The following is a 23,238-nucleotide window of genomic DNA, read 5'->3' on the forward strand; positions in this document are numbered from 1 at the left end:
CATTTTTCAACGCGTTGACAAGCACGCAGCCCAATCGGTCTGCGCGCTGAATGCGGTGACGCTCCTGTCGGCATACCAGGCAGAGATCCTGGAAGAGATGGGGAGCCAGATCGACTCAGAAGCCCCGAACCCGGTTCTCTGGGACGAGATCTGCGTGGTCAACGACCTCCTACCGCTCGTCTCGCAGCGCCGTGCAGGGCTGCGGCCGAGTGATGGGCCTCGCTGTGACGGATGAGAGAGCTCTGTGGCTGAACCTCTCGGGCCTCAGCGACGCCCAGAAAGCGGAAGTCATGGACGCTGCCTATGACCCCCACCAAGGGCCTGTTCGGCCCGGCCCTGGAGAAAATGAGGGAGACAAGCTCCCTCAGAAAGCAAGACGACGAGGCGTTCAACTTGTGTCTGCCCCGAAAGCCTTCGCAGCGCCCAGCTCAGTCGGCCCAACCCAGCTTCTCTGCTCCTGCAGCGAGAACCAAGCAGGGTAATGCCAGGCCTCAGCGCCAGGCCCCTCCAGCCCAGCAGGCGAACCAGCGGCCTAGGGCCAACAACGGTCCATGGGGTAAGCCTTCCTTCGCGGCGGTGGCGGCCAAGAACCGCCCACCACAGCCCCTGGAGAACAAGAAGAAGCGGTCGGCCTGACCCCGACTCCATCCCCTTCCCAACTCCCCCCGCTCTCCAAGAGAAGGAGAAAGCTGAGGGAGTCACAACGCCCCATCTGTTCGCTCTCAGGAGCCACACTTTATCTCCCCTCGGTTCTCAGAGGGGAGATTTCGGGGCATTTGGCTCATGTTTCACAGTGTCACCAAACACATGTTTCAAATATAATAAAGTGTCCAAAATCGCAGCCAGGCCTAGGGCCGAGGGCGATTTCTTTGGTTGGCCCAAAAACATGCAAAACTCAGTGTTTTCCCTGCCTTCCGCCACTGGAGGGAGCTCACGCTCCTTCTCAGTCAATGAACACCGCAGCGAAGCCAGTTCGCGCGGTGGGCGTGACGTCATCAATATGCGCCACGAGAGGCTCGTTTACAGCCAGGGCAGAACAATGGCGCAACAACACAACCAGCCCGTGGGTTCTAGCTATGGTAACTCGAGGTTACAGGCTACAGTTTGCTGTAAAGCCACCCAGGTTTCACGGAATGCTAGTTTCAGTGGCCAAAGGGGATTCAGCTCAGGTTTTAAGGGAGGAGATCGTATCTCTCCTAAACAAACAAGCGATCAGAGCTGTACCGGAAGAGGAAAGCCAGCAGGGCTTTTACTCCCGGTACTTTGTCATTCCAAAGAAAGGGAGCTCAGCTCTCAGGCCCATACTGGACCTTCGTGTGTTAAACAAGCACCTAAGAAAGTACACATTCAGGATGCTATCACACAAAGTGCTATGTCAGTCGATCCGCCCCCACGACTGGTTCGTGACGATAGACGCGGCGGACGCGTTCTATCATATCGACGTGTTCCCCGCACACAGGAAGTTTCTGAGGTTTGCCTTCGAGGGCAAAGCTTACGAATTCATAACTATCCCATTTGGGTTAGCATTAGCCCCTCGCTGCTTCAGCAAATGTGTGGAAGCTGCACTCGCCCCGTTAAGAAACAAGGGCATCAGAATTCTCTCTTATTTGGACGATTTCCTGCTATGCGCCCACACGAGAGAACAAGCACTCCTAGATTCCAAAATAGTGTTGGATCACCTGATGAATCTAGGTCTCAGTATCAACTGGAAAAAGAGTCAGTTAGAACCCTCCCAATGCACAGATTACCTGGGGCTACACATAGACTCCCTGTCCTATCGAGTCAGGCTCTCAGACACGAGAGTCAACTCTTTCACACAGTGTTTGAACCACTTCAAACCGCAGCGGGCGGTCTCATTCAGACTTTGCCTGAGTTTGTTGGGCTTAATGGCGTCAGCAATCTCAGTAGTGAAATGGGGACTTTTAATGATGAGGGACTTTCATCGTTGGGTCTCATCTCTCCGCCTACGCTCACGCCGACACTTAAAACGTTTAGTGAGAGTGCCGGCGGCGTGTATGATGGCGCTCCGCTTTTGGAGAAATCCCTCAGTTCTGACAACGGGGATTCCCCTGGGGGGCGTGTCCACGAGAATGACGTTAACAACAGACGCATCTCTACTAGGCTGGGGTGCGACGCTGAGGGGCAGAGCCGTGAATGGCGTCTGGTCCCCTCAGCTGAAGAAGGAACACATAAATTATCTAGAACTCCTTGCAGTGTTCCTAGCCCTGAGACATTTCAACGAAATTCTAAAGGGCCAACATGTGTTAGTGAAAACAGACAACTCCACGGTTGTGGCTTATATCAATCGCCAGGGCGGCACACGCTCCCTGAAACTTCACAGGCTAGCGAGGAGACTTCTCCTGTGGTGCAGCCCCCGGTTTCTCTCAGTCCGCGCTACACACGTACCGGGGGTCCTGAACAGGGGGGCAGACCTCATGTCTCGGGGAAATCCCCTGTACGGGGACTGGAAACTGCATCCACAAGTAGTGGCTCAGTTGTGGCAGAGATACGGGAGAGCCACCGTAGATCTCTTCGCCTCGCAGGAAAACGCACAGTGTCCTCTTTACTTCTCTCTAACAGACGTAAAGGCACCGCTGGGTGTGGATGCATTAGCCCACCCGTGGCCAAGCGCCCTGCTCTACGCTTTTCCACCCCTGAGCTTAATCTCCCCCACTCTAGCCAGGGTGAGGGAACAAGGCCTGTCACTGATACTAATTGCTCCGCTCTGGCCATCCAAACATTGGATAGCGGAAATAGTACAACTGCTGAAGGGTCAGCCGTGGCCACTCCCAATACGGAGAGACCTGCTGTCTCAAGCGAAAGGGGAAATCTACCATCCCCACCCAGACCGGATGGCTCTCTGGGCTTGGCCCGTGAGCGGTGGAATTTGAATGCAGCAGGGCTGCCCCAGTCGGTCATTGAAACGATTCAGAGTGCCAGAGCCGGCTCGACGCGTGTATTATATGGACATAAATGGCGCGTTTTTGAAGAGTGGTGTGCTGTAAAGAACATTATTTCTTTCCAAAGCTCGGTGATAGAACTCCTCTCTTTTCTGCAAGATCTGCTCGACAGAGGCAAGGCTTTCTCTATGATCAAGGTCTATGTAGCTGCCATATCTGCGTGTCACGTGGGTTTTGGAGACAAGCCGGCGGGACAACACCCCCTGGTTTGCCGGTTTATGAGAGGAGTACGGCGCTTACGCCCGGTCTCCAGGCCGTTAGTCCCGCGCTGGGACTTTGCCCTGGTCTTGGACTCACTGTGTTCTCACCCGTTTGAACCACTGGAGGGCATATAGGGTTAAAGTTTCTGTCTTTAAAGACAGCATTGCTTTTAGCTCTGACCACAGCGAAAAGGGTTAGTGATTTGCAGGCTCTTTCTATCCGCCCCGCATGTTTACAGTTCGATCAGGACTACACCAGAGTGCGCTTACGCCCCAACCCCGCGTTCGTGCTTAAGGTGGTGGACTCAGCCTATAGGTGTCAAACCTTGGAATTAGCGGCTTTCCACCCCCCGCCTTTCGCCTCTCCAGAGGATCAAAGATTGAACTGTCTGTGCCCTGTCAGGACACTGCGTCATTACATACAAAGGACTGCTGAGTTTAGAAGACATGACCAACTCTTTGTGTCATGGGCTACCTCTCACAGAGGAAAATCCCTGTCTCGACAGAGACTCTCTCACTGGATTATTGAAGCCATCGCGGTGGCGTACAGAGCCAAGGGCTTGCAGCCACCGGAGGGCTTGAGAGCTCACTCCACTAGAGGCATGGCCACATCTTGGGCCCTGTTTAGAGGTGTCTCGGTACAGGACCTCTGTGCAGCGGCTAGCTGGGCCTCGGGGAACACGTTTGTTCGGTTCTACAGGCTAGATGTGGCGACTCCATCCCTAGCTCACGCTGTGCTGGGAACAGGGGATTCTGTCTCGATGTAGAGACATAGGTGCCTAAGTCAGTGGGATGTGTTAGTGCAATACGGGAGTGGGCTATATCTCCCATAAGTGAAACACCGAACGAAGTTAGAAAAAGAACGTTAGGTTACTTAACGTAACCCTGGTTCTTTGATAACAGAGTGAGGTGTTTCACCAACTTTTCCCTCCTTGCATAAGGACGGGAAGAAACCGTTCTGAATGCTTAAGCAGGGAGGCCGACCAGTATTTAAAGGCAGAGGGGCGGAGCCCTTTCTCAGGTCGACCTGTCTGTCACGGACAGACGGGATGTCATTGGAGCTTCCGTAGATGGTCACGACCGAAGCGATTCCCATAAGTGAAACACCTCACTCTGTTATGAAAGAACCAGGGTTACGTTAAGTAACCTAACGATCAATCACACCGCAGCAATGCTACAGCGGACTGTACTGCCACCTTGTGGCGGTAAGTTGTAATACAGCTGTAATACATTTCACGCAGAGCGTGAATCAGGCAACGCGTGAGGGAAATGGCCATTCTCAACCAACTCCCACTGTATGCGGAACGGTGGTACTGATACAAAACATGACATTACTTTAAAAATATAACAATTAGACACAAATCCAAATGGCCTCATGTCAAAGACAACCTATTTGAGGAATACATGGAAGGTTAAATGAAAAACATTTAAAATTAAGAAGATACTGCAAGAAAACAACCTCTGGGGTCATTTTTGACCCCACTTATGCATCTCAGGGTTAACTAGATATCATTTAAATTACTCTATTAACATAGCAACACTGTAAAATATTTCCCTGTTAAATAACAGGAAATTACTGGCAGCACAGTATACCTTTATTTTCCTGTTATTTTAACAGTTTACAGTGTTTCCCACAGATTAGAAGGCAATGTGTGGTGGTCGCCCCATGTCTGACGGGGGGGGGGGAGATGCACCCATATTTTTCATTGCATCGCCTTTTTATCGCTCTCCTTTCATAATGTTTTTTTTTTTTACCAAGATGTGAAGCTTGTCTTTATTTGAAACACACACACATTATGTAATTATTTACATTATATAGGCCTATACTGACATTTCTGATATTCATAACAGCAAACTTTATGCAGATTATAGCCTACTATTCATATTACAACTCCACTTCTTAAATTCAGCTGTCTGGTTGAAGCCTCAAAATATTGTAAACATAGCAGGCTAAGCTTATCATACTCTACTGGTTGGACTGTTCAGTTTCCCCACATGTGTTTAAGTTTCAAGGTAAGCTAATACTTTTTCTCCTTGGGTCAGTCAACTTGAATGCAAGAGTTTTAATCAAATGTCTGCAGCATAGCCTACTAATGATGCTAACCGAATATAACAGTAATTTAGCTAGTCGTCTTCTGTGCGTCAATGCGTCCACGATTGTGAATGTTTTATTTGGATTAAATGTGCATGTGGAGGGCGGCTGTCTATTAAGCGCGCACGAGAGCGGGCCAAGGAGAATGAGTTTACTTCTACTGTTTGGTAATTAAGTTGCACGTGTAACCGGCAGAGTCACGGTCTGGGTGAAGTTTGTCCCACTGCAGCTACGGTAGCCCGCTGACGTCACTGCACCAGCTAGCCGCTGAGTGGTTCACAACTCATTGGCGGCTAAGTCAGTTTTCATAAAAAGTGTCTACCGTCAGGCTTTGTGATTTCCCTGTTCAGAGTTCTATAGCCTCGTATGGGTACGTGGTTCCCGTGTGCAACCAAGGTTCAGACTGTTTGCCAGACGCTTCCGGGTAGACGTGTGTTCTACCGAAGGTCTTGGGCCAGGCTCCGGTTGGGTATTTGCACAGCAATAACACGCTCCGTCAGAGGATTGCGAAGACTGGTGTAAGGCCATTTTCCCACTGTGATTTCTTGTGGTTTCCGAGTCCATTGAGGCAGATTGCTCCTGCTGCTTTGCTTTGCCTAATTTTAATATTGATCGTTTTGCCTTTCATTAAGTTCTTTACTTTCTTTTGTTTAATTACTTTGCCTTGTCCTCCGTCTAGTGCTCCCCCTCCCGACCAACGCGGTATTGGCTGTTCCAATAGAATACCAAACTATATCTTGTTCCAATTGTGTATTACTGTTCTGGTGGTAACAACCTCCTCCTCCTTGTCCTCCTCCAGAGCATTAGAGCAGCGGCTCATAAGGGAAGTTCCTGGATCCGTCTTTGTGTACTGCACCTCGTATTGTAGTGGTAACCTGCACCTCACAATATTGATTGAATCACTTGCTTGTAGTGGTCGTGCCTATGTGTGTGCGTGTGTGTGTGTATGCCATTGACTGTAAGCACCAGAGTCCAGCGCACCGGTGGTGATCTTCACGCTTATTCCGGACAGGTAACCTACCTTGATAGCCTAGCATTATTGTTCTGTTGCCTTGCAATTACATTGTCCCTGGTAGCAGCCAATACCGTGTCTTCCCCTTTAAGCCAATCTGTTTCCTGGCCAAATTGTGCCTCCAGTATGACGGAGTGACTTTTTAAACTGTTATTTATTAATAAAGTACTGTTATTTTTCCACTAAAAGCACGTCTCTGTCCAGTTCATATACTGTGTATTTGTATGAACCTGTTTGCCTAGATTGGGTATTCAACAGTTAACGTTTGTATAATATATCTTGGTGTGTGAGGCACCAGGTGGCGTAGTCAGGTCAAAGTTCACAAGGTCACAATTGACGTAGTCGGCAGGACAAATTGTACACAGAGACGTGCTATTCATTTTTTTGGTTATTTGTTTTCTTCCATTTTTTTGTCAATTTTTTTTTTTGGGTTCGAAAGGCATAGTAATAATAGATCAAGGGCAAAGCAGCAGCGGGCACAGCGTGGGACCTAACGGAACAGGAACAACACTGAGGAACCCGCCACCTCTCCAGTAACACAGGCATTGTTCTGCTGCCGTCATGGCTGAAGTGGAACAGCTGAGAGAACAGATCCGTCAGCTACAGGCAGACAATGACCGCCTGCAGCAGCGACCAGTACAGCCACCTAACAACCCTGCTAACCCTAATTCCAATGAAAGACTGATTTATTTCCCTAGGGAACGGAAGTGTCCTGTATTTCGGGGTAGGGTGGGTATTGGCATTGTTGAGTGGTTGGAAGAGGTGGAGGCTTGTGTACGTACTAGACATTTGGGTGCACTTGACAAAGCTTACTTCATGGTTGATCATCTGGATGGGGAGGCTAAAGATGAGATCCGTTATAGGCCGAGGGCTGACCGGGAAGACCCGGGAAAGATTGCAGATATTCTCAAAGAACTATATGGGTGTTCTCAGTCTTATGTTGCCTTACAACAAAATTTCTTTTCTAGGAAACAACTAGATGGGGAGTCTTTACAAGAATACTCACATTCTCTTTTTTCTTTGATGGATAAAGTTAAACAGGTCTCCCCTGACTCAGTGCCCCAGTCTGACATGCTTCTCCGTGACCAGTTTGCAGAGCATGTTATCGACTCTGACCTCCGCAGAGAATTGAAGAGACTTGCCCGTCAAACCCCAGGGATGTCCATGCTGGAGGTGCGTGCTGCCGCCATTCAATGGGAGTGTGAGGGCAGGCCCAGTGACTTCAATAGAGGTAGGAGCCATTCAGTTCCCTCTCTTTGCGCTATGCAGTACTCCAAAACTCAGCCAGGCAGTGCCCCACCCCCTGTTAGTATGGCTAGTTCAGAAATGGCAGAGCTAAGGTCCATGTTGCTGAAGCAACAACAACAGATAAACCACTTAACTAGCGCTTTAACTACTTTACAAGGAGCAGCTCGGCCAGCCTACCCCAATCGCCCCTCTCCAGTCAGTCGCCCATCAGCAGTCATTTGTAAGCGATGTTTAAAACCTGGCCATTACGCTCGAGAGTGTGACAATGAGAGAGTCGTAACTTCCAATCACATCTCCCCGGCCCAAGCCCAGTCTAATGTTGTCTCAGTTGCACAGTCGGAAAACTAGCGCCCTTCAGCGTACAGAGCCACACGCTGAGAGGGGATATGACAGGCTCTCAGAATCAGGACACTCTAAACCACCCTGTAACCTCCCTTGTTGCTCAGTGCCCGAAGGTAGCTGTGAGAGTAGGGGGGGTAGTTGTCAATTGTCTTTTAGACACGGGGTCTATGGTATCTACCCTGGTAGAGAGTTTCTTTGTACAACACTTTAAGGATAAACTCAAACAGTGTAATTGGTTGCAGCTCCGGGCTGCAAATGGCCTAGACATTCCCTATACTGGTTATGCTGAACTAACGGTTGAAGTGTTGGGTAAGATAATCCCCCAACGAGGTTGGCTAGTGGTTAAAAACCCCCCAGGTCAGCTCGAGCCCCCTCCTGTTCCCGGGGTGCTTGGAATGAATGTTATTCGTGAATGCTACGCTGAACTATTTGGCCAACATGGTTCTTCTTTGTTTGACCTCCCACCAGTAGTTCATGCCTCACCCCCATGGCGGCACGCCTTACAGCATTGTCATCAGGTCCAGCTCTGCTCTCCTCCACCCAAAGAGGGAGTAGCTAAAGTTAGAGGTAGAAGGCCCATTCATATACCAGGGGGCACTGTAAAGTTGGTGGCTGCCACCTGCTCTCCTCACTTTTGTGATGTTTCTGCTGTCCTGTTGGAACCTGCTAGTGGCTCGTTACCTAGTGGCCTTCTGGTATCACCTGCATTAGTACGCGTAGAACAAGGTACAGCTTTCATCCCTGTAGTCAATGTGGGGTTGACACGTGCTACGTTATACCCTCGTCATTCGCTAGGGTTGCTGGTTCACGCCACTGTTGAGAGTCTCCCTGTGGAGATTTCTGAAGACTCACCAGAAATGGAAGCTGTTGTGGCTAGCATGCAGGCTCCTAATGTAGAAGGTATACCGAAGTCAGCGAGAGAGCAGATACAGGCCCTTGATTTGTCAGTGCTATTAGAGAATGAGCAACAACAGGTAAGGGCATTCCTGTTAAAACATGAGTCAGTGTTCTCAGCTTTCGAGGGTGACCTTGGCTGTACTAATCTTATTGCCCATGAGATACCCCTGCTGGACGACAAACCAGTCAGGCAACGTTATAGGCGTCTTCCCCCTTCTGATTATGATGCTGTTAAGGCTCATCTGAGACAGTTATTGGACAGTCAGGTCATACGAGAAAGTAGTAGCCCCTATGCCTCTCCCATTGTCATTGTGCGTAAGAAATGTGGTGGCCTGCGTATGTGTGTTGATTACAGGCAGCTCAACAGCAAGACCAGGAAAGACGCCTTCCCTCTTCCCCGCATTGAGGAGTCTTTAGATGCACTATCAGGGGCTCAGTGGTTCTCCACGCTGGACCTGGCTAGTGGGTATAACCAGGTACCTGTTATCGAACAAGACCGCCCAAAGACCGCCTTCTGCACACCCTTTGGGCTATTCGAATTCAACCGCATGGCCTTTGGACTATGTAACGCTCCAAGCACTTTTCAGCGGTTGATGGAGAGAATGTTTGGAGCACAACATTGCCAGTCCCTCTTACTATATCTGGACGATATAATTGTTTTTTCTTCCAGTGTCGAAGAACATGTACACCGTCTGGACCTAGTGTTGAGCCGTCTACGGAAGGAGGGACTGAAAGCTAAGCTGGAGAAATGTTGTTTTTTCCAGAAGGAAGTCCAGTACCTAGGCCACCTTGTCTCCCGCCATGGCGTGTCCACTGATCCGGCCAAGGTATCCGCAGTGGCTAAGTGGCCCCGTCCCACCACAGTATCCGAGCTGAGGTCTTTCCTTGGTTTTGCAGGGTATTACAGGCGATTTGTGGAGGGCTTTTCCAAGCTGGCCTCTCCCTTAAATCGCCTGGGGGCGGAGCTGGCCAATACCAAGACCCGGAAGGGCAAAGGGCCACGGCTTGATAAAGCGTGGACAGATGCCTGTGAGACCAGCTTCCAGGCATTGAAGCAGAGATTGGTGAGTGCCCCCACGTTGGCGTTTGCTGATTTTAACCTACCTTTTATTCTCGAGGTGGATGCCAGCCACACCGGTCTCGGAGCAGTGCTATCGCAGGAGCAGCAAGGAAAGATCCGGCCAGTCGCTTACGCTAGTCGTAGCCTCAGTCCAGCGGAAAGGAACTATAGTTCGATGAAGCTGGAGTTTCTGGGGATGAAGTGGGCCATGACCAACAAGTTCCGGGAATATCTGTGGGGCCAGCAATGCACCGTCTGGACGGACAATAACCCACTGAGCCATCTGGGGACTGCCAAGTTGGGGGCGACAGAACAGCGGTGGGAGGCTGAGCTCGCTGCTTTCAATTATACCATTCGGTATCGGCCTGGTCGTACTAACAGGAATGCAGATGCTCTCTCCCGACAACCTACAGGGCCACCGGGACAGACCACCCAGTCCTCCATTCCAGGGACAGCCATACCAGCTCTGGTGCAGCAAGCAGCCAGACACCAAGACCCATCACTGGCGACCCAGATGACGATCTCGGCCTTCCCCTCCCGCACCCCTGAGGATTTAAAAGGGCTGCAGGCAGCAGACCCCACCATCGGGGCCTTCTTGCCATTCTGGCAGGCGCAGAGACTACCTGACCCGGCCGTGCGGAGAACATTGCCTGGCCCTACCCGTGTGCTGCTGCAACAATGGGACCGTGTTGTTGTGGGAGGTGATGGGCTGCTCCATCGCCGAATCTTCCGACCAGATGGGGGTGAAGAGATGCGTCAGCTGCTGTTGCCTGCATGCCTAAAAGAAGAGGTCCTGCAGCAGCTCCACAACGACCATGGCCACCAGGGTATCGAACGTACCACTGATCTGATAAGACTGCGGTGCTACTGGCCAGGAATGGGGGAGGATATAAAGCACTGGTGTCAGAACTGTGAGCGGTGCACCCTTGCGAAGTCTTCGCAGCCCAGACTCCAGGCGCCCATGGGGCACCTCTTAGCATCGCGCCCAAACCAAATATTGGCTGTGGATTTCACCTTCTTGGAGCCTGCAATGGATGGTAGAGAGCAAGTGTTGATCATGACTGATGTGTTCACTAAATTCACACAGGCTGTGCCCACCAGGGACCAGAAGGCAACGACTGTGGCGAACGCCCTCATCCGGGAATGGTTCTTCCGCTTCGGGGTTCCAGCTCGCCTGCACTCCGATCAGGGACGCAGCTTCGAGAACGCCATCATCTACCAGCTGTGTGCCCTGTACGGGATCCAGAAGACCCGGACAACCCCTTACCACCCTCAGGGAAATGGCCAGTGTGAGCGCTTCAACCGCACGATGCATGATCTGCTCCGGACTCTACCCGTGGACCTGAAGCGCCGCTGGCCAGAGCACCTACCCCAGCTAGTGTTTAGTTACAACACTGCTGTCCATCAGTCAACTGGTGAGTCACCATATTACCTGATGTTTGGCCAAGATCCCCAGTTACCCGTGGATTTCCTGCTTGGCAGGGTACAAGAGCCTGAACAGGGACATGTGTGTGAATGGGTCCGAGAGCACCAGCTGCGCCTTAATGTGGCATTCCAGAATGCCGCAGAGCGCTTGCATGTGGCTGCTTCCAAGAGAAAAGAACGCCATGACCAGAAAATCCAGTGTGAGCCGTTGACAGAAGGTCAGCATGTCTACATCAGAGATCATACAATAAGAGGCCGTTCAAAGATGCAAGACGCCTGGGGCGCCATGGTCCATCAGATCATTCGTGCACCTCCACCTGGTGGGGTAGTGTACTCTGTGGCCCCAACACAAGACTTAAGCAAAGTGCGACAAGTCCATCGAACCATGCTAAAGCCTGCCCACTTGGATCAGGGCCCACCACCACCCGACAGGCCTGTGGAACTGCAGGAAGACACAAGCCAGCCGGACAGTGATGACACCCCTGGTCAATGGCTCCTTGTCCGCTCCCTGGGAGACATTCCACCCACCCAACTTGCCACGACTCCTCCAGTGAATGCCCCCATGCTGGCTTTGCCTGCCTACACACATGTTGCCCCCACCACAGGCGAGATGCCGGCTGACTTAGTGGCACCCAGGAAAACCGCTCGGACCAATGCAGGAAGACATGCTAACCCACATCACCTTCCAGTATCAGTGGTGAGTACGGCAGATGGGGCTACGAACTCTCAGGTACAGGGGTCTAGTAGTAAAGTGACGACTGTTTTCCGACCTTGGTTCTAGGTTACCTATTTCTATTTTTTCTGTTTCTTTCCTGTTTTTCTTTTTTTTGTCTGGGGAGGTGGGTTTATGGTCTGTTAAGCTTATCGTCGGGACGCCGATAACAAATGGGGGGGGTAGAGTGTAACCGGCAGAGTCACGGTCTGGGTGAAGTTTGTCCCACTGCAGCTACGGTAGCCCGCTGACGTCACTGCACCAGCTAGCCGCTGAGTGGTTCACAACTCATTGGCGGCTAAGTCAGTTTTCATAAAAAGTGTCTACCGTCAGGCTTTGTGATTTCCCTGTTCAGAGTTCTATAGCCTCGTATGGGTACGTGGTTCCCGTGTGCAACCAAGGTTCAGACTGTTTGCCAGACGCTTCCGGGTAGACGTGTGTTCTACCGAAGGTCTTGGGCCAGGCTCCGGTTGGGTATTTGCACAGCAATAACACGCTCCGTCAGAGGATTGCGAAGACTGGTGTAAGGCCATTTTCCCACTGTGATTTCTTGTGGTTTCCGAGTCCATTGAGGCAGATTGCTCCTGCTGCTTTGCTTTGCCTAATTTTAATATTGATCGTTTTGCCTTTCATTAAGTTCTTTACTTTCTTTTGTTTAATTACTTTGCCTTGTCCTCCGTCTAGTGCTCCCCCTCCCGACCAACGCGGTATTGGCTGTTCCAATAGAATACCAAACTATATCTTGTTCCAATTGTGTATTACTGTTCTGGTGGTAACAACCTCCTCCTCCTTGTCCTCCTCCAGAGCATTAGAGCAGCGGCTCATAAGGGAAGTTCCTGGATCCGTCTTTGTGTACTGCACCTCGTATTGTAGTGGTAACCTGCACCTCACAATATTGATTGAATCACTTGCTTGTAGTGGTCGTGCCTATGTGTGTGCGTGTGTGTGTGTATGCCATTGACTGTAAGCACCAGAGTCCAGCGCACCGGTGGTGATCTTCACGCTTATTCCGGACAGGTAACCTACCTTGATAGCCTAGCATTATTGTTCTGTTGCCTTGCAATTACATTGTCCCTGGTAGCAGCCAATACCGTGTCTTCCCCTTTAAGCCAATCTGTTTCCTGGCCAAATTGTGCCTCCAGTATGACGGAGTGACTTTTTAAACTGTTATTTATTAATAAAGTACTGTTATTTTTCCACTAAAAGCACGTCTCTGTCCAGTTCATATACTGTGTATTTGTATGAACCTGTTTGCCTAGATTGGGTATTCAACAGTTAACGTTTGTATAATATATCTTGGTGTGTGAGGCACCAGGTGGCGTAGTCAGGTCAAAGTTCACAAGGTCACACACGCATAGACTGCAAAAGTTGCGGGAGAACTTTATGCTTCTACCCGAGCAGCGTCATGCAGGTGCATCAGTGCGACCACCGATGATCTCGTTGGTTTTCATGGAGACAGACAGCCGCGGTGTGCACGGAGGGTAGGGGCTGTGCGTGTTTGTGTGTATGAGAGACAGACGCGCGAGTGACAGAGAGGGAGCGCAGGGAAAGGAAATTCAGCTTTACGAATGCTGCGTGTTTTTCAATAGCGTTTCAAAATAAAGAATAAATAAATAAATAAAAGAATAACGAATCGCAATATGTGGCGGCTGGTGCTGAATCTGTGGCGCACCGCCACAAATTTGTCTATGTGTGGGAAACACTGGTTTATTCCGCCATTTTGGAAATAAGCTAATTTTCCACCTCCCCTCGAGCAGAACAATTGATATTTACCTTTTTTACCTTTTTCCCCTTTTTCCCCTTCATCCAGCCATTCTGTGAGTCTGGCGATACAACTTTTAGCTTTTCCCATTTAAAACGTGTCTCTTCTTAAGTTAGAAAGTGCAATAAGACCTACTGAAAATGAAACCTGGTGTTTTTCTAGACTGATTTGACATGGAACTACACACATCTGCGTAATAATCAAGGAAGGTTGCAAACGTACCATTGACGTACCATTGTTTCGCACCTCCACGTGGTTGGTGGTTTTACTGTATGCAACCCTTAAATAATAACTTGCCCACAGAATTGATATGGTTCAGCAAATCAGCTTATAAGCTATTAATACACTGCTCAAAAATAAGGGAATACTATGTCGTGAGCTTAGAATTATAAGGTTCTATCTCCGTTTAGGGTAGTTCTGAGATATTGAGCATCAAAGTTTTACATAGCTAGAAAAACTGTACTGTAGTACTTTTTTGTTTTGCTAATAATTAACTTTTTTTTTTTTTTTTTTTTACAAAAATAACACCACACAGGCATTAATAAGCACCTAATGGATCAGATGATGTCAAAAACTCAATTTCGACCAAAATGGAGATAGAACCTTATAATTCTCAGCTCACGATGTCATAGCATCAAGTCAATCTCACTGATTTCACAGTTTCACATTTGGCTATAGGGTCAGTGTCACTATAGCATAAGCCAGTATCTGGAGGTTGCACAGGTAGTCCAACTCCTCCAGAATGGCACACCAATACGTTCCATTGTCAGAAGGATTGCTGTGGCTTCCAGCGCAGTCTCGAGCATGGAGGAAATGGCAGTTGGAGAGATGCAGTGTGGTAGAAGGTCCTTAACCTAGCAGCAGAACCAGTATCCTTTGTGCAAGGAGGAACAGAAGAAGCTCTGAGAGCCCTACAGAATGACCTCCAGCAGGACGCTGGTGTGAATGTCTCTGACTACTCTGTCAGAAACTGACTTCATGAGAGTCATGAGAACATCATTCATGACCGGTTTGGTGGTGTGTCAGTGATGGTCTGGGGAGAAATATCCTTGGAGGGACGCACAGACCTCTACGGGCTAGACAAAGGCATCCGCACTCTTAGTTATCGGGATGCTTATCAGACCCATTGTCTGATCCTGTACTGGTGCACTGGGCCCTGGGTTCCCCATGATGCACATCCACGACATATCATTGATTGTCCCCCACACTCCCCTGACCGAAATCCAATAGAGCACCTCTGATATTATGTTTTGGTCCATCCAACACGGGCAGGTTGCTCCACAGCATCTAATGGCTGGGAACAGATCCCCAGAAACACCACCCGTTGTCTCTTTAAGAACATGCCCTGACACACAAACTACTGAGTCACTGTGATAAAAATGTAGGCAAAATGGAATAGCCATCATTTTTTTCACTTTGATTTGTTGGGGGTCTTTGAATTCAGCCCTCATGTTGATAATTTAATTTCCATAAAACACCCGTTCATTCCTCCTAACACATTCCATATTATACATATCCAGCATGATTTGAATGCTTTGAATTCTCAAAGTGTTCCTTTATTTTTTCTGAGCAGTGTATATTGGTGAGGCTGTCAAAGTTGTTAGGGTTTGCACTTGTAGTTTAGGACGAGGAGTTCCGCAGGCAATAAGGTGAGAGAGGCGGGGCTGAAATTCCAAAGGGATGAATTTAGTACTACGTCACTCTGGGTTGGACGGCAGGTTCTTGAAACGCATCGAAACTCAAACGTCGTTGTTGTTGGATTTGCGTTGACCATTTATGATTTAGCGAATGTTATATTACTATTTGTCCTAATTCCTTTGTGGATCAGCACCCACACCTTGAAATGAGACTGCGTAGTTTTCGATCAAGATAGTTGTTGAAAGCTGACAAAACTTGGAACGTCACTGAGATGCTTAGCTGATAGCTAACTAAGCTGTACGTCGCTAGCAAGAGAAAACTTTTCTGGCAACAGTCTCAAATTTAATCGCAACAGGTCAATCTCCCGAAAAGAATTGGGTTTATTTTTCAAGTTGCGCATCCATTGGATCTTTTTGTAACACCCAACGTTGACTCAGACAGCGAATATTTCGTTAAAGTTAATGCAACGCTTAATAATTCAGCAACGTTAACTCTCCTTCGAAGAGTTATAAAGTCTCCCATGAACGAATGCAGTTTCTCCTGGATTACAGGAATTCTACGACGCTTTCCTGGGAGCCACCATTAGCTTCTTACTTTAAAAGGTTAACGTGAATAATTGATTTATCGACGCCAATATGATGCCGGTGAGTTTTATTGCCTCACTTTGTTACACTTTCTTTCTTCACGACATTAACTCACTGTCTCTTGACGTTAATGAAACGGTTATTTCTGCAAGTGTAACTTCAGCATTAGCTCACTTAGTTAGCCTGCCTAGCGTTACACGGAAATGGCAGAAACCCTAGATAACGTTAACGAAAGTAAGGCATGAGGATGAGGTAGCGTTAACTTGCCTTTCCAGCACATAAATTCATGTAAGCGTATTTGAACTTAGTTGCATGATTGTAGCATGCTACATGGCATATATTCTATCCACTTTTCCATAAATGGCTTGAGTAGTCAATTTAAACAAGTTTCCAAGAGAACTAATGTCGTTGACGACGGGTTCGTCAAATCAAAGAGATCTTGCTTGGAAAGTTTGGCTTTCACGGATTAGGAATAGGATTTCAAGTGATTTTGCAAAAAAGCTAATTCCATACCCTACCTTTAAGGGAATAACATGGTTTAATATGAAAACACGGTGAAATGTTCCTTTAACTAATAATTCGGATAAAAGTGTTGCACGGGGTAGTTAACATCTCGGAATTAGTCTTGCTGTGTGCAGTCAGCACCAAGATTATGAAGATAAATGAAGATTGAGAAGCTTCATTTTAAATCAAATATTAAATTTGGGATGTGTTTTGCTTTTCTCCACAGATGTTTTTGACTGTTTACCTCAGCAACAATGACCAGCATTTCACAGAGGTACCCATCACTCCTGACACAGTGTGCCGTGATGTGGTGGAGCTGTGCAAAGAGCCTGGAGAAATAGATTGTCACCTTGCGGAGATGTGGCGTGGATCAGGTAAAATTTGGTAACTGTATCATTCTGTACAGCTCTGAATCTTAGGGAGTTGCATGCATTGGAAAGAATACGGGCTATCGTAGGTTGCTCTATATGCACTTGGAAGATTAGGGGCAAGACAGAAGTATTCAGTTGGTTGTAGAAGACAAATTCACACTGGATAGCTTTTGATTATCTCATTGCAACATCTGAGAGTTTTTGAGATGCTTGTTTTCTGTTTGGCGTGACAGCATGCGTCCATGGGTACTGACATGGATACTTACACGCATGTTCTTGTGGATGAAAATGAAATGAGAGTAGATTTTAAAAGTTGAGTGCGACCTTGTGTTTTGTGAAAATATACCGTATAAGGTGCACTTAAAAGCCTTTAATTTTCTCAAAAAACGACAGCGTGCTTTATAATGCCTTATATCTGGATTAATTCTAGTTGTGCTTACTGACCTCGAATCGATTTTGTGTGGTTCACGGCGCTCTGTCAAAATCTTTTACTTTGGTAAACTACAAAGCCGCACCGCTTGCAGCATTACGGCTACCGTAGTCAGGAGCGTGGAGGAGTAAGGCCTACTGTGCTTCACCATAACACCGTGTGTGTAAGGACCCTGGATGGACGAGGACAAGATGAGTGAGTGGCTGAGAGAAATTTACGTCAAGAGACTGGATGGCTTTTCCCACAAATCTCTGTCCCTATTGATCTGCGACTCCATGACCGATGCTGTCAAAAACCAAGAGAAGCAAACAAATTCGGAGCTTGCATCATTCCCGGTGCATTATCTAAAGAACTCCAGCCACTATATATTGGTGTCAACAGGGCGTTCAAAGCTAAACTGCGAGCTGCATGGGAGCAGTGGATGACAGAAGGTGAACACACATTCACCAAGAGAGGGCGCCGGGCAACTATCTGCCACTATCTGCCAATGGATCGTGGATGCCTGGGTTCGGATATCAGTCTCAACTGTGGTCCGTGCTTTCAGGAAGGTCGGAATCATCATGGAACTGCCAGGTAACAGTAATGATACTGACTCGGATAATGACGAGAGGGATCAAGGCATGCTAGATGAGGTAATCGACCAGCTGTTAAACTTGGACACCAAAGAAGAAGATTTGTGAACGAGGAATGAACTGAAAAAGTTAATGTAGCCTATTGTGTTGTATTTTATGTGTTATAACTGAACATTTTTGAGTTATGTGACTAGGCTACGCTAGCATTTGATTTAGCAGGCGCCTGTACTACGAAGCGGGGTTACTGGCTTAGCTGGGTAACTTCGAGAGTAAGTTGATCACTCGTGGCGTAACTTCCCGATTAACCCATACTACGAAAGGTGGATAGGTTTTAACTGAGGTATGCTGCCATGGCAATTTACACTGCATCCCAAACCTGCTCCGTGCAGATTATGTTCTTGGTTAAAGGAATAGTTCGGTATTTTACACTTTAAGCCCGTTTTCTGTATTGCCTATTATGAAAACGAGTGTTAGACACCGAAATTTCGACGATTGAGCCTGTTTGTGGAATTTGGCAGATTCAGAATGGAGCTCTGTATGGCTTTAACATTGCTAGCTTTGTGCGTGCTCTATTCTGTCCTTAAAACACCCCTAAACGTTTGTTTTTAAAAGTGCAGCTCACCGAGTGGTTACTGGTCTTCAACGATCTTCTATAGCAAGTGAAATTCAAATTCAAGAACAATCAAGAAATCTTTAAGTTAAAGGGATAGTTCGGGTTTTAAGACACGAAGTTATATGGGTTCCCTGTCAGCAACGTTGTGCATCAGCACTGACTTACCCCCCGACAGCGTCCTGTGAGCCGCTAAGCTTATCATACTCTACTGGTTGGACTGTTCAGTTTCCCCACATGTGTTTAAGTTTCAAGGTAAGCTAATACTTTTTCTCCTTGGGACAGGCCCTTTTAAGTCTTGGAGTTGAAAAAACATTGTTGGTCAGTCAACTTGAATGCAAGAGTTTTAATCAAATGTCTGCAGCATAGCCTACTAATGATGCTAACCGAATATAACAGTAATTTAGCTAGTCGTCTTCTGTGCGTCAATGCGTCCACGATTGTGAATGTTTTATTTGGATTAAATGTGCATGTGGAGGGCGGCTGTCCATTGAGCGCGCACGAGAGCGGGCCAAGGAGAATGAGTTTACTTCTACTGTTTGGTAATTAAGTTGCACGCATAGACTACAAAAGTTGTGGGAGAACTTTATGCTTCTACCCGAGCAGCGTCAGGTGCATCAGTGCGACCACCTACCACGCTTCCAGGGATGATCTCGTTGGTTTTCACAGAGGGTTGTGTGTGTGTGTGTGTGTGTGTGTGTGTGTGTGTGTGTGTGTGTGTGTGTGTGTGTGTGTGTGTGTGTGTGTGTGTGTGTGTGTGTGTGTGTGTGTGTGTGTGTGTGAGACAGATGCGCGAGTGACAGAGAGGGAGCGCAGGGAAAGGAAATTCAGCTTTACGAATGCTGCGTGTTTTTCAATAGCGTTTCAACATAAGAATAAATAAAAGAATAACGAAACGCAATATGTGGCGGCCGGTGCTAAATCTGTGGCGCACCGCCACAAATTTGTCTGTGTGGGAAACACTGACTAGACTTTAATCGTGCAGTGTTGCACTGTTGGACTTATTTGCACTACCAATTTGACACACCTCATACTGGATCACAGTACCAATCCTCAGTACATTCATGCACATCTTTATATTTAGTATTTGGTATTTTGTTGCTCTTTTAGTCATGTTGATTTGTTGATTTGCTTTGTATCATCCTGTTTACATTGTAGTTATGTTGTGTGTGGTGTCTTAAGCTAATGGGACCTAGAATTTCCCCTTGGGGATCAATAAAGTATCTATCTATCTATCTATCTATCTATCTAGTTAGAATCTTGAGTTTCGTTAAATTAATATTACGTTGGTTGATTTAATATATTTTATACGAGTCTTTCAGGACTTCCTATGCTAGTTTCTGCTTCTGACAGACTGATTGCTATCTGTTGTCAAGCAAGCTCGTATGTAGCAATCAGTCAGCAAACCGCAGAAAAAGCTAAACACTTATCTGAAATAAAGTCTATTTCCTTCAGAGTGTAACATCAAAAAATTGACTTGGTCAGAAGGGTTTGAAGATCGCAAAATGTTTATTTATGTTCCTGACCACAGAGGGACAAGTGCTGCCATCTTCCAAGGAGGAAGTCGTCATTGTTGTCTTGTTATATGGCGGTTGGGAAACGAATGGTGCAATAATGCTTCCTTCTGAAATTGAGTGTGGGTCTGTGAAATAGATCATTTAGAAGAACATTTTATTTCAGGAGTAATGTACCATTTTTTGTTTGTCAACTGCCATCTATCCCAATTCATTGTTTGCCAACAGCCTTTCTTATACCCTTTATTTGATTTGTTTGTGGTAGTGTGGATATAGATAAGTTTAATCAAATGTTGCATGATTTGACTTTGATTGTCCGCTAGAGCGTCCAGTGGGTGATGGGGAGAGGATGCTGGATCTGCTGCAGGGCTGGGGACAACAGAGAGCTGAAGTGCGCTTCCTCTTACGCCATAACAGAGCATCAAACCATGAGTCAGGTCAGTACTGCATGTATACAGACCCAGACCCTCTTTTCATGCAAGATTAGGTATTAAGGGTAAAAGGGTATTACAAATATCAATCGGTAACAGGGTTTCCCGCAGCGCTTTCCTGCTAAGGTGGCCGCCTTAACAACAGAGGGCTGCCGCCTGAACTAGCATCTTCAATAAATGAATAAATAAATGTATAGTGATATTCGCCTCATTACTCTTGTCATGTTTTCTCCCTGTCATTCCAAACCGTGGCCGCTAGTCTTGCTTCTCTGTAGAACGCATTAAAAAAAGAAGCTTTCTCAAATTGAGTGGGCCTATGCGCTCATTCAGCATGGGTATTTATGTTTGATATCAGGTGCCACTGCTACGCATATCTCAGATGTCTGCAAACACGAATAAACCTGGCTAGATTTGACGACTCTCGCAGGAATGGTTCTCCGTTGAATCTACCAAATGTATGGGATGAGCGGCATAACACTTTTTGAGCGCTTTAACGTCGTCTACTATGAAAGCATACAGCCCACTGCATCTTGTAATTTGTTGTGACAAACACTTGTGCCATCTAGCCCACAGCTAACAACAACTTGTGACGGCTTTTCATTCACGTGTTGTAAAATACTGAAATTGTCTGAAGTTTACTAGCCTGATTACCATCGACTTTCAAAGGCTCTGCGAGACTTTAGTCTGACCAACAGCCTGTGCTAACACGGTTTCTTGCAAGCGCTGGTTGACCCGCCTCCTTTAAGTGCCTCGATTTGCTACTGGTAGATGTCAGAAAGCGGTTTGCCGAGTTTAAACCAATAACAACACTCTTTCCTCTGCCTTGAACACGCCTCTACCCAGAGCCGTTGGAGCTGCTCAAAGTTGATTGGTTCTCGACCAAAGGGGGCAGTTCCGCAGATTTCGGGAACTCAGAAATCCTTCTCAATGAGCAGTTGACCAGACCAGCAGCAAAAGCCTGAAGGCGTTGCGTCACTGGGAGGGCGTGCCAGGCTAGAAGTTTACACAGGCTAGTTTAAACTTGTAAAACTGTAGCCTCGGAAACGCACGTTTCCGTTTTTGTAGAAATAATTCCTGAATGTTTTTGTTTAGAACTGAACATGCAACTGTAGGCTATTTGACAGACGACAGATTTGGTTGCTAGGGACAAAATATTAGTGTTCAATGTGGTACGATCTCTTTACTAATTACATTTTATTAAAGGTCCCAGAGAATGGATGAATTGAGTATTGCACTGTGTTCTCTGATGTTAAAATAGTATATATTCAACTTTGATTTAAAAAAATAAACTCAATTGCAATTTTACAAGACTAATTAAAACCATATATTTAGGCTGGGTATTGAAATGGTCTGTTTGACTAAATGGCGCCCTCTTTGGCAACCCCAATTGAACTTCAATGGCTTTGCGAGGTCTGACATAACAAGCAAGCAGTTTTGCTGAATCGCCCGTTTTTTAGTGTCTATTTCTAAGTTCAAGATTTCCATATGAAGGAGCGCACAACCATGCCTCATGTTCATGATAGCTCTTTGTTTATGCACAACCTCTCATAATTCATGAAAACCAAGAAAAAAATTATTTCCATTCTCTGGGACCTTTAAAAAGCATTAAAAACGCCCTGGCTCTCCTTAGGATATATGATCAACAGGTACGCACAATAGGCTATACAGATTCAATCAAATAATTGCAGCTTTAGGCTACTAAATCACAATTCGCAATGTTACATTTTCATACAGTTTCATCTTTGATTATATTTCATGGTATATTCTAAAATATCCACCATTACAAATATCCTTGGTTTTAAAACAATAATAAAATATTGACTGGCTTTAAAATATATCCTATGGTGCTATGCTGAGCAGTGCAAAGCTTTTTCGAGATATTCGAGAGAGCGGTAAGAGGATAAATGCTATTCGAGAGTAAGCTTCAATAAACAATATTTGAGTGCAATCCAACTGTTTATGGCCGCCATCTTGGAAAATAGCCTTATTTATTTATTTTTGAACCATTTGATTTATCATGTCAAAATAACATACAAATTGATGCCTAGATCATTTTAATACACCCAGCCATAAAAGTTTAATAGCAAAAATGTTTTTCTTACATTTGATGTGGCGGCCATCTTGAAAAATGGCCGCCATGTTGGATTTTCAGGTGGCTAATGTGCTTTTCTCAAAAAGTAGGATCTGTGGATTATTCATGCCAATTTTGGTGCTTGTACCACAAAGTGAACGATTGTCCTGGAATATGGACTTAATCTGCCGCACTATAGTGGATTGTATAAAAAACAACAACTTGCATCACCTTTTTATCGCTCTGCTTTCATATAAGGTGAATGATTTATTTTTACAAGATAAGTCTTTATTTGGAACACACACACATTCTGTAACTATTTATACATTCTATATAGGCTACTGAAATTTCTGATGGGGGGGGGGGGGGGGGAACTAAAAATAAACGTCTTAATTTCACTATAAAACTATGACTATGTAAAATTATTTGTGTTAATCAATAATAATCAATGAAGACATGAGTAATTAATAGTCTCAACAATTGTATTAAATAATATTAACTTTTATTTTAAATTCCCAAATTTACATTACATTTTAGAGTAGTAAAATGTCTTTCTAGGCTAGGCACATTTATGACATTTACAGTAAAGCTGTTGCAAGGCTAGTGGGAAGCCTGGCATTGCATGGAGTCCACCAGTGCACTGTAGTTAGGGGTGTAGCTTGACACAGCAACTCTAATAGAATCCTCAAGGTGAGTATCAGTTAAACGAGTTCTGTGTTTGTTTTTAATGAAGCTCATGTTAGAGAAGGCTGACTCACACAGATAGGTTGAACCAAATAAGCAAGCAGCTCTTAAAGCTGCTG

At 46.5% G+C, this 23,238-nt stretch overlaps 1 protein-coding gene and 1 pseudogene across 2 annotated transcripts in view; both read left to right on the forward strand.

The window, feature by feature from the left end:
- Positions 1–1,133: 1,133 nt before the first annotated feature.
- LOC134063611 (uncharacterized) lies at positions 1,134–3,927 on the forward strand (annotated as a pseudogene).
- An 11,501-nt stretch (positions 3,928–15,428) lies between these two features.
- tp53bp2a (tumor protein p53 binding protein, 2a) overlaps positions 15,429–23,238 on the forward strand; it is a 78,066-nt gene continuing 70,256 nt past the window's right edge. For both annotated transcript variants that reach the window (XM_062520258.1, XM_062520259.1), the window contains exons 1-3: positions 15,429–15,992; positions 16,663–16,810; positions 20,257–20,370. In XM_062520258.1, the coding sequence (XP_062376242.1) occupies positions 15,984–15,992; positions 16,663–16,810; positions 20,257–20,370 (271 nt within the window). In that variant the 5' untranslated portion in view covers positions 15,429–15,983. The remainder of the gene's footprint in view (positions 15,993–16,662; positions 16,811–20,256; positions 20,371–23,238) is intronic.

The sequence above is a fragment of the Sardina pilchardus genome, chromosome 18 (assembly GCF_963854185.1).
Source record: "Sardina pilchardus chromosome 18, fSarPil1.1, whole genome shotgun sequence".
Taxonomy (NCBI): Eukaryota; Metazoa; Chordata; class Actinopteri; order Clupeiformes; family Clupeidae; genus Sardina; species Sardina pilchardus.